The sequence below is a fragment of the Egretta garzetta genome, unplaced genomic scaffold (assembly GCF_000687185.1).
Source record: "Egretta garzetta isolate BGI_Z169 unplaced genomic scaffold, ASM68718v1 scaffold414, whole genome shotgun sequence".
Taxonomy (NCBI): Eukaryota; Metazoa; Chordata; class Aves; order Pelecaniformes; family Ardeidae; genus Egretta; species Egretta garzetta.
The window spans coordinates 300,045-313,860 of record NW_009259428.1 but is presented as its reverse complement, the minus strand read 5'-3'; the positions used below and the strand labels follow the sequence as shown (position 1 = coordinate 313,860).

Sequence of the window (13,816 nt, the reverse complement as noted above, 5' to 3'; positions counted from 1 at the left end):
GCAGGAATGGGAGAAGTCAGGAGGAAAATAAGGCTTTGATATTGAGCTGAGAGCGCACCAGGAGCTGGGCTCCTTCAGACTGTCACGCGAGCTCCAAGGCCAAGTCCTACGTTTTACTGCCACCAGGGCTGGGCCAAACGCTGGGGGTCTCTAGCACCCCCGAATGGGTGGCACTGCTGAGAAGTTCTGGTCTCCACCTTGCAGTCTGCGGTGCTGACTATGTTGAGGTACAAGCGCCCTGGGTAGCTTGGAATTCTGTATGGGAAGGGGGGTTTAAATTAAAACTTCACTCTCGTTTCACAGAAGTAGTCAAATTCCCAGGTAGTAGCCGAGCAGAGCCGTGTCAAGAGGACAGGAGGTTGGCTCCGGGCATTTCAAAGGAGCCGTGCTATTTGCACATTTTAAAATGAGGAGACTTAATGCTTCCTCGTTATTCTCCTCCCTGTGTCCAACTCCTCCTACCGCTCACTTCCACTGTGACTTATCTGCCGAGTTGGGAATATCAGGTGCCGTGGCAGCACGAACACCCGGCGGAGTAAGGAGGGAGGGCACCCCAGCAGGTGAACCCTGAGGAACTCTGAGGAGGTCGCTTGCCGACAGCGTCCCCTGGAACTCTGAGGACGTCGCTTGCCGACAGCGTCCCGCTGAGAAATCTCGCCGGCAGTCGGTATTTGGGGACCAAAATTTAAAAGAACGTGTGCTTTCTTCTTTGCTCTGTACCTTGCGTGGCACAGCAGGGACAGCTCGTGTAAAGACTTCTCAAGGGCCTGTTCTATGCAGGTTCTTCCCTGGAGCTCGCCTGTTTGTCTACGTACCCCCAGATCCGTCCTTCTACCCTGGCACAGCCACAGAAAGACGACTGCTGCTCAGAATACTGCTATGGACCCGCAGGATAAAATCCTGCCTCCTGTTTCCTTCTAATCACAGACATATGAAGTTGAAGCGAGGTGTCTAAGGGAGGTGTCCTCCTTTTTCCATGCTACGAGACTCGCCTCCGCTGAGGCACATGGTGGAAGAGCTTGTGGCTCTTCTCCCATATGCGGACACATTTTTGTTCATGAAGTGGAAGAGAAATGCTAACCTGCTGCATGGCACAACAGAAACCACGCCACCCGCAGCAAAAGTTCGTGACAACCCCATGAAGATTAACCTCTTGGCAATCCTGCATGGAGGTAGCAAATCGTTTGTCCAAACTGCCTGACACAGAGTAATGTTCTGCTAAGTCTAAAGCCCTGAAAATCAAAATAGTAGTCAAGGCTATATGGATTTAGAAGTAAAGGAATGCCAGGCATGGCCATGCACGGAGACTTTAGCCACATAAATATTACCGTGTACCATCGGTATTTGAGCTGTATTCCCCCGAAACACAGAACGCGGTAGAAACCCCGTCAGAGAAGCCTGGCGGAAGAGAGAGGTGAGTTGGTCTGGAGCTGCCAGCTACCTACTTGCCTGGGAAAAGTGACGGCCCAGACCCCTGCGCGGGGTGGGGAGCTCCTGCAGAGGAGGCGGGTGATGCGCAGAGCCCACGGGGCCGCCGTGGGGTTGCCAGAGGCCCGGGGGACTCGGCTGGATGTACCCGTCCATGCCCCCGTGGCTCACAGCCGTTTCCTAAAGCTCGGGTCGTGCTGCAGGTTTGCTGCATCAAGGCCAGACACACCGGTGGCCGTTAGCTCACGTTTGTCGCTGTTGCGGTGCGTCGCCGTGTCCGCTCTCTTTAGGACACGTACCCAGGGTTTCGGAACCCGGGTAGGCACCCTCCTGCACGTGACCCGGGAAACCCTTCGTTCACTGGGGTGTGCGAGACGGGGCACGCACTGAACATCCAAACCCCTAAAATACAGCGCGTACCAGCCAATGCCAATCAACTGCCGTTTGCCAAGGGCCCGTACGAGGCCATCTACTGCTCCTAGCCCACCTAAGCGGATCCTAGCTCTGAGGGGCCAGTGGCGCCTGCTCTGAGCATTCCTACGGTGAGAAAGACGTAGCACGCTCATGGGGAGGAAAAAGATTGTGTGCTGCTTCCTTTTGGAAGGCAGGAATTTAACTCTGGCTACTCAAGAACATCCCAACTGATGCCTGAAGCACAGATGCTTCAAGGCAATGCTTCAAGCACAAGATCAAAACTGTTTGAATAGCTTTGCAAAGATGCAGCCCTTACTTCTTTCAGCTTGGGAAATACTTCTATCACCAGTGGAAACCAGGCTTTTAAACCCTGTACTTGTTAATGGAGTCACAGACAGCCATCTGCTCCCACCTAGCGGATACAATGCTTTATGACCCTTCGTTGCTCCCAGAATTTTCTGCTCCGGGTTCTTTCACCGGCAGAAGACAAACCAGAGCAAAGCAGGCACCTCGGCCAGCCGCGGGGCCGCAGTCACACTCACTCGGTGGGAAGACACACGGCACCTCCTGTGAACTCTTACTCTGATTTTCCTACCAGCTCACAGTCTGGGTGTTGGGACTACCACGAGGGATTTAAGGAACGAATAAACCCCAAATCTTACGAACTCATGGACCCAAAGGAAGAAATGCTTTGTTGTCATAAAAACCTTAAAAATCTGTTCAAAAATGTCGATGAGAACAATGCAATGAGATTCCCAGGAACCCTATTATAAATGGTTCCATTTTTGGTTTTTTTTCAGTGCTTCAACTGGCAGGCTTAAAAATTTAAGCTGGGACTTAGAGCTCGAGCAGGGTTTACTTAGGCTTAACCTTCACCTCTCGCACAAGCTTTTGCAAATGCAACTTAGGCTACCACCCTTCACCCGCCTGTTCCAGCACCCTCACAAGCGAGACACACCCGTCACCTGGAGGGGCAAGTAACGGGCTGGGGTACCCGACGGGGCGCCTGCCGCTGGAAAAAGCGGGACCATCTCCAAGGAAGGGTCTATTTCCTAGCCTGCCAGAGAGGAACGGTGCTGTGTGGTTGTCACCGGGCGGTGCAGTGTCGTGAGGGTACGGCAGAGGTGTGCACGCTGCCTGCTCACTGGCATGGGCTCTGCCTTCTCTTAGAAACCCGCATGCGCTAATGCAGAACGCTCACAGAAAGCTCAGCTTGTTTTTACACCGAAACGCGGTCGTTTATTTGTCGCTGGAGTTTGCTCGAGAATGAAATTGGTTCTCTTACCGTTACAGGGGGCGAGCTTACAGACCCTCGCCGATTCTGGCTTTTCTCCATCGCACTGGTCGCCAGCACGGCACAGGATCTGCCGGGTCTCGGTTCCCTCCCCGCAGGTCACAGAGCACTACAAAACAGACACAGGACAATTCAGGACGTTCGGCTTTCACAGCAATGCGCAGAAACTCGAGCGTCTAAAATAGCCCAAGGGTGGCTTTCGGGTCAGGCTACACATTCCAGCAATTGCTTTGGAAAGTAGGCTTTGGCGAAGGCTGATGTTATGGAAAAGTAGCCGAGGAGAAGGATGGTATTTTCCTTGATTCCTGCTTTCCATAACATTAAATTTACTATTTGAGCATATTATGAATTTTGCTGCTCATTCTTCCTGTAGGCGATACCTGACCTCAGCAACGTAGTGTAAAGAGAACACAAAGGACAGCGGAAACTCAGTGTTGGCTGGGCGAGCTGCAGGGTTCGGCTGTTGGCTCCTAAGCCGTTATAAAAACACCAACGCTCGCAGGAACGCTGCGATTCCAAAATAGTCCAGGTTGGTACGGAACGTCACGCTATCCTCAGGAGCGGGGAAGCGAGAGCTGAACTCCGGAGACAAACAAGCAAGGCTGCAATATCTGTTTTGCAGCATTGCGTATCTGATACTATGAATGTTTTCCTTGCTGGCTTCTGGACAAGCCTGGGGAGCTACAGCAGCCCCTGAAGCCGACGGCATCATCTGCTGGGGATTTTCAGGTTTTGGGAAACCACCCAGTGCAGCCCAGAGCTTTGGGCCCAGGCACCGATGTGCCCTCGGTGGCCGGAGGCGCTAGCCAAGGCACGTGGCTCACGACCGCTGCTTGCCTACCTCGGACCAAGGTCCAGCTTTCCACTGCGCAGGGCAGGGCACGCGGTTGCACGGCCTGCGGCTCTCGGGGCGGTCTCCGCTGCAGTACTTGGAATGGACGGAGCGGTTCGCGCCATCATGAAGGGGCTGGATGCAACGCACAGTGCGGATCTGGTAGCCGGAATTCCCACAGGTTTTTGTGCAGTATTCCCACTCATCTGCGGCCCAGCTGGGAAGTAAGAAGGAATAAGATACCATCACAACTCTTACCTCCGATCCATACTGCTGCCAGGTCAGCATGCAGTGTTTTTGTGATGAAACCGTCAGTCACCATTCTTATACAGGTAGGAAAAACCATCCCTAACACAGGAGCTCCAATCTAGAAAGCTGGCAGCATCCTACCAAATTTGGCTTGGGTCAACTCCCACGCTTACCACAAGGCACAACCACTTCTATCTTTATCTGTCTTAGGCAAAATTCCTTCCCCTTGGGGCTGTCAGGCGCTGGAAGGGGCTGCCCAGGGAAGGGGTCGAGTCCCCACCCCTGGGGGGATTTAACAGCCGGGCAGGGGCGGTGCTGAGGGCCAGGGTTTGGGGGTGGGATGGCAGGGGTAGGGGAACGGTTGGGCTGGGGGAGCTTCAAGGGCTTTGCCAACCCGAACGATCCCGTGATTCTGTGCGAGCCATACTCACAGCGGCTGGGTGCACTCTTGAAGGTTGCACATTCTACGAATGGGCTTGGGCTTTTTGCTGGCTTCACAGAAGCTGCGATGAACCATTTTGTTATCGCTTTTCCTGCGGCACCCGTATTTGGTGTACTGGAACCCTGGAAAATATGTCAGGAAAAATCAGGAAAAACAGGTCCTTGTTAGAGTTTCTGGTTTTAAATCTACATTTTATGGCCTATTACATGGTTTTACGTGACGAATGTTGACAAAGCGTTTGAACGCGCTCAGAGTTGGTTCAGCTGGCAGGCGCGAGATTGCCGCACGGCGCTCTGGGGATGCTGTTTCTACGAGGACACGGCGACAGGTTCTCAAGGCCAGAAGGGGCCGTTATAACCCTGCAGCCCCCCCTCTGCATCACCCACACATCGGGGCACGGAGAGGGCAGCGGCTGCCTCCTCCTCCTCCGCAAGCAGCAGCTCAGCGCCCAACCTGGGAACGGACCCAAGTCTCACGCTGGTGTTCTTGCTCCCGGAATGCATCAGCGGCTCCGCAGCTGTACGTACCAGTCAAAGCTTTTCCGACGTTTGCGTTTCCTGTTCTTTGCCTAAGGCTAACGCGCATGCCCTAAGTGCGCGTCCGAGCCTGTACTTCCAAAGGGGCTTTGGGTACTGAATTTAAACACCTAAAAAGGACTTTTCCTTTCTAGGCTGGAAGCACGACACTTGTGAATAACCAGGCCCCTAAGATATTTTGAGCTTGGGCACCCAAAATAACAAACTGCTTTTAAAAAAAGGCAGGCCAGGGTTTAGGAAAAACTTCTTCACCGAAAGGGCTGTCAGGCTCTGGAAGGGGCTGCCCAGGCAGGTGGTCGAGTCCCCATCCCTGGAGGTATTTAAAAGAAGGAGAGATGAGGTGCTTAGGGACAGGGTTTGGTGGTGGGATGGCAGGGTTAGGTTAAAGGTTGGACTCGATGATCTTAAAGGTCTTTTCCAACCAAAGTGATTCTATGATTCTACAGCATTTGCTTCCCCCTCTCCACCTTTGGCCATTCATTGGCTGGCACTGGCCGGCGCTGCGTCAGCTGCTTACCTCCACCGCAGGGTTTGGAGCACTGCGACCAGCTCTTCAGCGCCCACTCGAAGGTATCTATTTCCTCCTGGAGGACGTTGTTGCTGTTGATAGTTGGTACTGAATCCTCATGAATGATGTATTTGTAAGTCAGGCTGGATCTCGTGTCATTCTCCCGAGGAATGATCTATTAATAATAAGCAAACGCAAAACGTGGTACAAAGCCAGCACTATTATTTATTCCTTTGCAAAGTAAAGAAACCAAGGCCGGGCTCGTAGGGGAAACATGGAATCTGTGAGTTAACTCAGTGGGAAAAAACCCTGGGTTTCGTATTTGCCATTAAAACTAAAACCAGTAAGATCAACACCGGGCCATTTAAAATGAGATATGTTACTAGGCTAGCGTTCCAAGCCGGCCAAGTAGGATGCCATCATCCCGGAGGAAAGGATGGTGGGGCCACATCATTTCCTTGGCTGAGGAGTAGGGCTGCTCTCAGGCATGATTTGGCACGCAATGCCTTTTTGGGCCACCAAAAGCATCCCGCTGATGTCCGACAGTGCAATATTGGGCTTCTGATCGACACGTTACCGCTGCATCAGCGCAGCGTCGTGAGAGGGAACAGCTCGTGAGAAAAGGGCGCCAGGCTCCCGGCCGTCTCAGCGGCACGTGCCTTTCTGAGGGGCGTTGCGCAGCAGCGCGGGATCTCGGCACAAGCTCCACACCGGCCACGCGCTTCTTAGAAAAGCCAAACCCACCACGTCCCCGTGGCTTAGCACGCAACCTACCAGCACAACCACTGCATCGTGCAAGGGCCCGTCGGTGTGGAGCGTTTCTATGTCGTCTTCTATGTTGTACTCCCACTCCACGCCCAGGTCGATGAAGGATCGGGATCTGGCCTCCTCCCCTTTCCCGTTCAGAATATAGTGTCCCGTAGCCTGGTTCTTAATTGCTGAAAGGATTGAAAACAGCGCCGGTCGTGCCTCCTGCCGTACCGTCAGCGATCACGGTGGCTTAGGTGACACTTGGCAGAAGATGTTATAGAAGGCCTTTTGCAAAAGCACCCAACACAACAAATTGATTACAGTGAGGGTGGTGAAACCCTGGCAGGGGTTGCCCCGAGCGGGGGTGGAGGCCCCAGCCCTGGGAACATTCCAGGCCAGGTTGGACGGGGCTGTGAGCAACCTGGTCTGGTTAGAGGTGTCCCTGCTCCTGCGGGGGGCGTGGGCTGGGTGGGCTCTAGGGGTCCCTTCCCACCCAAACCATTCTGTGATTCTATGAACACACCAGCAAGTCCTACAGATGCAGTGGCTCTGACAAAGGCCGTCTCATGCAGCCTCCAACATCCAGTTTGATGTCAGATGCATCCGTGTATTTGCTACAATTTTGTACCTCCTTATCCATGTGACTGAGGGACACAGACACAGAACTAGGGACAGCCCGAAGCACCTCCTCCTACGTGGTGTGCACGGCTCCCACGCTAGCTTCGCTCCCAAGAAGCACGAGTAGGAGCAAGGGACTTGGGTCAAGTCTTCAGAAGCACTCGTCTTCCTCATTTGCTTAAGACCCGAATCAGTATTACTGGGAATGCCTCATTCAGAATATTCCTCAGCTGATGGAAATGACCGCTTAATAATCACAATTTAGTTTCTTTTGCTTACGTATGCTAAAATCAGTAAGCAAAGAGCTGAGGCATTTGAACCCCTGGGAAACGATTTGAGTTTGGCTTCCTGCACCACACCTCGAAAGCCACGCAGTGTGGGGATGATGATGATGATTATTATTATTATTAAATATTATTAAATATTATTATTATTACTATGATGCTCCAATTAGAAGCCAATGAGAAATCTGGAAGATGGACTCTCATTTTTTCTTCTGTACAACATTTTCCAATGCACCGTAAATCATGATAAAAACCTTTGTGGCAACCGTACACATCCCTCTGACTGCAGGGATGCCGGCGCAGGAGCTCTGCGGTACCTGGTGACAGCTTCGTGAAGCCACTTGCTGCCAAAGCAAAGCTCTGCTCCTCTGGAAGTTGCTGTCGGGCCACGTGTGGTCCAAAAGGAAGCTCTTGGACCTCAAAAGTCAAGTTTCCCCCTTTGACATTATCACAACTGAAAACTGCTTCTATTTTTCTCTCCTTTTCTGTTCCCGCTTCTTTTTAGTAACTCATCTACCTCTGCTTGATGGGTTCACAACTCGGACACTGCCCCAGCCCAGGAGGAGCTGATTAAAGGGCCGTTAAAAGCCCTGGAAGATCCCACCCCTCTCCTGTGAGCTAAAAACCCCTCACGGGTTAGAACACGGTAAGCAGCGAGACACAAACCGCCTGACGACAGCGCGACCCATCCTGGGTGAGAAAACCCCGAAATGGAACGGACTGCAGATACACGGCACGTTCCCCAGCCTTTCCTTAAGAAAGCTGCTCCTCACAACCTGCAGCGAGGGCACCGCATCTGACTCACGTGACAGAACGTGTAGTTTTTACCCTGGCGGCGCCCGTTTAAATGTGCGTGATGACAATCTTTGGTTAGTAGACATGCAAATTAGGATCAGGTGAATATTCCGAAGCATTCAAATGAGCCGTAAATACTTGTGTGCTGAGCTTACGCTGCAGGACTCCGTCCTTTACATGCAATTTTAACGCACGTATTTACCCGACAACACTTCAATTTGGTTATCTCGTTTCTCAGGTTCGTCTGCATGACTGCCCCGTGTGCCTCATCATGCCTCAAAGCCAAACCGGAGGAGAGAAACACTTACCAAGAAAGTGAGGAGAAGCCTCGTCTTCTTGGATAAACACATGTCGAGCACCAGGAGGGATGTCAAACATCTTAAGGTACCCTTTGGCATGTGTAGCAGTCAATGGAGAAAGCAGAGGTGGGAAGAAAAAGTAATAGCCATGGTTAGGAGCGTGCTACATGATCCAGCTTCCACTTGCAGGAGAGCGCATCCATCGTCAACTCGGGAGCAGCGTCAGAAAGAAACCGAGCCAATAGCTTTGTGACGGGCTTGGCAGGACCTCCGCCTGGTCATCCTCTTCCAGAGAGAGGCGAGAAACCGGTCACAAACCTATTTGTCACTGGCCTAGCCACACTGCTACGGGCCCTATCAATTAACAGCTCAGGCAGAAAGATGTTTCCTATGTTCCTCAGAAAACAAGGGGGGAAAACACAAGTCCTCCTGACGGTTTTTTTTTTCTGGATCACCCGTCAGCCAGGCTGCTGGATTTGAGTTTACATACTGTCGTGTTGGATGTTATTGCCTTCAGGGTGCCTGCTTGCTTCTGAGATGCCAAAGGCTGGGGAAAGGTGGGCGCAGCACGGAGCGCGTTACAGCCGCAGAGGCTCGTCAGTCGGGAGGTGACCCCAAACCACTCCCAGCTCGGAATGGAAAAGGCATCGCTCAATTGCTGCTGCTGAAGCCGTGGGGCTGAACGTAACTCTCTGCAGCTACAAGTAAAAGGCTGTTCCCAAAGAAAATGAGTTTAAATTTCAATTACTTATCAGTCCACACCCCAGGTAACTGGTGTAACGTGAAGGAAGGACCGTCACTAGGAAGACTGAAAGCCCCCCTAGCTACTGCTATATCGAGCTTTAACCAAGAGCATCAGCACTCTGAGTGCGCGGTATTTTCAAATCTCCCTTATTTTCTCTTTAACAGCTGCAGATTTAATTACGACAAATCTCTGCAGATCCCTGCTTTAAGAGCCGACTAAAATTCCCTCTGGTTTGTCCTCTGCTACGCAATCTTCCCGAGTCACCCAGCCCTGCTACAGAAGCAGCGTAGGCGTGACGAGGGGTTATTAATTTGTGCACGGCACACGCGAGACGCAGCATTTCAGTAATTCTGTTTTGTCCTGGGGATTCGGGGACTCGTGAATGCATCGGTAGCTTGTCACGCACCTGACGCACTCCTTGGAGAATCCACGTGAAGGGAAGAAGAGCTACGAATGTGTAAAATCATGGCTGACGAGTGACCGCGCAACAGCGTTGGCCAATCTTTTCATCGATTGCCTTCTGAGCATATGAAACATAGAGCTTTTGCCTGGTCGGGCATTACCCACCGAGATCTGAACGGAGCCAAGAACTGCAGCAAGGACTCCCAAGTTGCCACGGATGCTCTCTGCCTGCAAGCACTCCAAACTTACCCAGCGTGTTTTTAGAGTCCTTTGTCTCAGAAAGAGAAATATTGCGAGCTCCTTTGGGCAGCGTAAATGCTCCTCTCGTCTTCCCTTCAACAGAAGGTCTGTAATTAGTGCTACGGGAGCCACGGCTTAGTATTTCATTGACCACATTTGTCAGCCAGATGGTCTTTACAGGTGTAAAGCATAGATTCCGTTATGCGTTCAAACGCATTTAAAGCGGAATTCGACACATCTAGCAAATGTAAACAGTCAATGAAAGCCAGAGCAGTGAAAATTCAGGTGGGTGATTTTAAGTTGGATACTTGCAGATTTCATTTTCCAGAAACTTGAGTTCTTTTTGGCACCTCTTGCTTAAATGTTTTCCTGTTGGAAGAGGTCAATTAGTCTTCTTAATGGCTAGATTGCCAAAGTTACGGTAAATCAATAAAATTCCACAAACACTTCTACCAGTTTCACAAACATCTGCAAATCAGTGGCTGTGAACAGCAGCCTTCCCTGAACCATCTCCCAGCCACGGAAAACACTGTGCAAGCGCTCAGTCGCTGGCCGTCGCCCCATCGGGCAGCGCACTGGTTCTCAGTGGCCCGCAAGCAGAAATGCAGAGCCCAAACATGGTGGCCAGTAGCGTATTTTGGCCCCGTCTGGCTTCTCACTTGCCCTGCCAAGCCACCGGCTTCGGCGGTAGGCGGGCTGCGAGCTTGGAGCTACTGACTCTTGGTGTCAGCAACAGGAACCGGACGCAGTACAGAAAGCTCTTACTGGCCTGGATCCAGCGTTGCGACATGAATATCCTCCCTGCCTCCGAATTCCAATTGTTTTCTTAGCGAGAAAATCAGAAACGCTCTTTGAAGGCCGACCACTTCTTTCTGCTGATTACGTGGGGGTTTTTGTTGTTGTTGCTTTTTGTTTTGTGGTTTTTGTTTGTTTTTTAAGAGGAGTGCAGTAGCTGCCAGCTCCAGAAAAAACACAAGCTTATCTATGAGGCTCAAGTTAGACCCTGAAGTCCATCGCTCCCAAAGTCTGAACGATTCTTGCATTACTCCATGGCCCACCCATCAGCCTCCAGGGAACCATCCCTTTCAGAAAGGCTGTAATGGGATAATTACAATCAGGAAGCCTTTCCAATTGGTTTGTAATAATTAGTAAGTATTTGCAGCAGAATATTTTATGTATTTTATTTCCGGCGGCACATGAACTTATCTTTGTCCAAGTTTCGTTTGGCTGCTCACTGTCCAAATGCCATTATTAATGCTGCTTTTAACGGCAGCAATTACCGTCCCCTAAACTGTGAGTGCAGATATTCACATCGTCCGTCCCTCAGCCCCTCTCCGCTCTGTATTAAAGCTCTTGGTTCTACCAGACACATATTCCTGCAGCAGCCGCCCCCAGCCGTCCCAGGGATACGCTTCCCTGAGCAGCTTCCCCAGACTGAATAAAAAAAAAAAAAAAAGCAATATGGGGAAGCCTTAAAATACAGAATAGTCAAAGCAAGTGTACAAAACGCTACTGCTCTGGCTTAGCAAAGAACGGACAGAGCAGAAAGCTCTGAAGAAGTCCAAGGAGATTCTTGACATGAAACGTGTTGCAAAACACCCCAGCGTGCGGGCAGAGCCTTTTGGCCAGGTCCCGCTCCGTTGTGAGCGGGCAGAACGTGGCCGCCGGCTCCACCAGGTCGCAGTCACGCAACCTAAAGGATGTGAGAAACAAGGATTCCTGCCAAAACATTTTTCCATTTGGTTCAGAGTTCAGCTGATCTGATTTTTAATTTGCTTATTTGACTCAAGGGCTGTAAGTTGGGAGAAAACATCATCAAAAACCACCTTGATGGGAAGGTCCACATGCTCATTTCATACGCACGGGAATTCAGACTTCCATTTAAAACTCTCGAATTTAGGTTTGAGAGGAAAAACTTGTGAAAATCTTTAACGGGAGAGAAAATGCTGCCTTTGGTTGTCCCACAGTGAGAGGCACGCGGCGTTTAACGCGAGGCAACGCAGCTCAGCTTCTGCATTTCATGGCGAGAACGGTTGGGTTTTGTTCAGCCAACCTCCCTGTATCCCCCCGAGCACAACCGTCGCCTGCCTGGGCTTCAACATTGACAAGAGAGAACAAAACGTGCTCTGCATGGTGAGTGCTCTCCATAGACTGGACTGATCAAGCTTCCTTCCAAGAGGCCCGTCGAAGGCCAGAAATAGCACCCTCCTTTTAAGGCCTCATTTCTTTAACAGGGACTAAACTATTTTTGCACATCGGCTTGCAACCTGTGTTTTGCTACCTTAAAGCAGGCTGGAAAGTAGGACAGAAACATCAGAAACAACAGAAACCATAGCCAGAGGCACGGAAATGCTATCCTACCAAGCTTTTTGGGAGTGCGGGTAAAGGTTCCCTTCACGGTTCGGCAATGAGAGTTATCCCCGCCGCAGACGCCACACTTATCTTCAACCTTATTGGAGCCAATCTCCTTGTCACAGCCCACTTTCTGCAGGAGGAAGAGGGGGGGGAAAAAAAAAAAAGAGAAGGCTTTGTCATCAGTTGTCAGCTTTAGTTATGGTGGGAAGCCATCCCACAGTTAACGCGCAGAGGAAATCACCACCCAGCACGGATCGGCTTTGCTGAAACACAAATTACTGGCAAGTGTGGTGCTGGATAAATGGGTTTTGTGTGAAAAATAGGAAGGGGTTCTTGCTTGATATTGTACTTCTGTGCTGTACTTCAAGGCTAAGAAAGATGGGAAAGATGGAAAACCAGACACAATCCTTTTCAGACACGCAACTAAGTGCAAAAGAGGCAAATGAAACGATGATCTGAAGTGGCGTATTCCCAGGGATCCGTGCCACTGCTCTGATCTAATCGCAGTGTCCAGGAATTACGAGGAATACGATGCTGCAAATATTTGATTTAGAAAGCTCTGCGAAGTCTACCCCTGCCCTGCTGGGTTGTTCCCATGGGTTCTAAGCAGAGCTGTTCCGCACCGCACGCGGTGGTGCCCTCGGGAAGCCGCCACTCACCACGCATTCTCCACGGACACAGATGCTGTAGGGATCTTTATAGGAGCAGCGAGTCCCATCGTGCGCCAGCTGCTTCATGTAAGCGATGTCTCTGGTTTCTTTGGACTGGCAGTACAGGTGACATCGCTTGCTGGCTGTGGGGCAAGGGAAGAGAAGTTAATTGCATCAACAAACCGCACTCCAAATGTGTTTTGGAAAAATATCCTGCGGAAGGGGGGAAGAGAAGACGAGCGAGAGAGAAAGGCCCTTTAACAGACAGCTGTGGGGGGAAAAAGCCACCGATTCGCTTCTCTGGGAATTATGGGCCTACCCCTTGGAGAGATTCTCATGGAAATCCGTTCCCTTCTACAGAGGCTCCTAGGACTGGGCTCTCAACTACTCTGCAAGCAGCTTCTCCCCCGACCCTGTGGGAACAGGGCTGAGTTTCCAAAAATCACAGGCATGCAGAGAAGCGAGCCTGTGAGAAGACGGTGCTGAAGCCGGGTGCAGAGCACCGAGGATTTGCATCTCTGACTTCATCCTTTCCTGAGCACAGCAGCTGAAGGCGTATTTCTTGGTTAACGCCTGAACCTAACGCCTCAGCCGTCCCTGCAGAGGGCAGCTCGGGAGACAGGCGAGGAGGCAACGCCAGCAGCTCCGCAGCGCCTTTCGGGGAACGAGGGATCTGTCTTTGCGCCCAAAGCTGTCCTCGCCACGCATGGCAGGTACTGGGTGAGATTAATGTTAGCAGCGAAGACGGACAGAATCGGGCAGATGGATCTATGAGTGGGAAAACACTAAGAAGGACTTCTCAGTAGTGCCTCACACCCCAAGTACTGGCAGGGGTTGCCCAGAGAGGGGGTGGAGGCCCCATCCCTGGGAACATTCTGGGCCAGGTTGGATGGGGCTGTGAGCAACCTGATGTGGTTCAAGGTGTCCCTGCTCCTGCAGGGGGGTTGGGCTGGGTGACCCCTAGGGGTCCCTTCC

General features: G+C 51.5%; 1 protein-coding gene across 1 annotated transcript in view; it reads right to left on the bottom strand.

Moving 5' to 3' along the window:
• The window catches only part of ADAMTS3 (ADAM metallopeptidase with thrombospondin type 1 motif 3), a 108,409-nt gene that overhangs the window by 1,339 nt on the left and 93,254 nt on the right, over positions 1-13,816 (bottom strand). Inside the window, exons 14-23 of the mRNA XM_035892614.1 lie at positions 12,851-12,984; positions 12,198-12,321; positions 10,149-10,205; positions 9,846-9,929; positions 8,459-8,539; positions 6,478-6,641; positions 5,713-5,878; positions 4,649-4,781; positions 3,978-4,185; positions 3,128-3,245 (exon numbers count right to left, since the gene is read on the bottom strand). Coding sequence (XP_035748507.1) covers positions 3,128-3,245; positions 3,978-4,185; positions 4,649-4,781; positions 5,713-5,878; positions 6,478-6,641; positions 8,459-8,539; positions 9,846-9,929; positions 10,149-10,205; positions 12,198-12,321; positions 12,851-12,984 — 1,269 coding nt within the window. The remainder of the gene's footprint in view (positions 1-3,127; positions 3,246-3,977; positions 4,186-4,648; positions 4,782-5,712; positions 5,879-6,477; positions 6,642-8,458; positions 8,540-9,845; positions 9,930-10,148; positions 10,206-12,197; positions 12,322-12,850; positions 12,985-13,816) is intronic.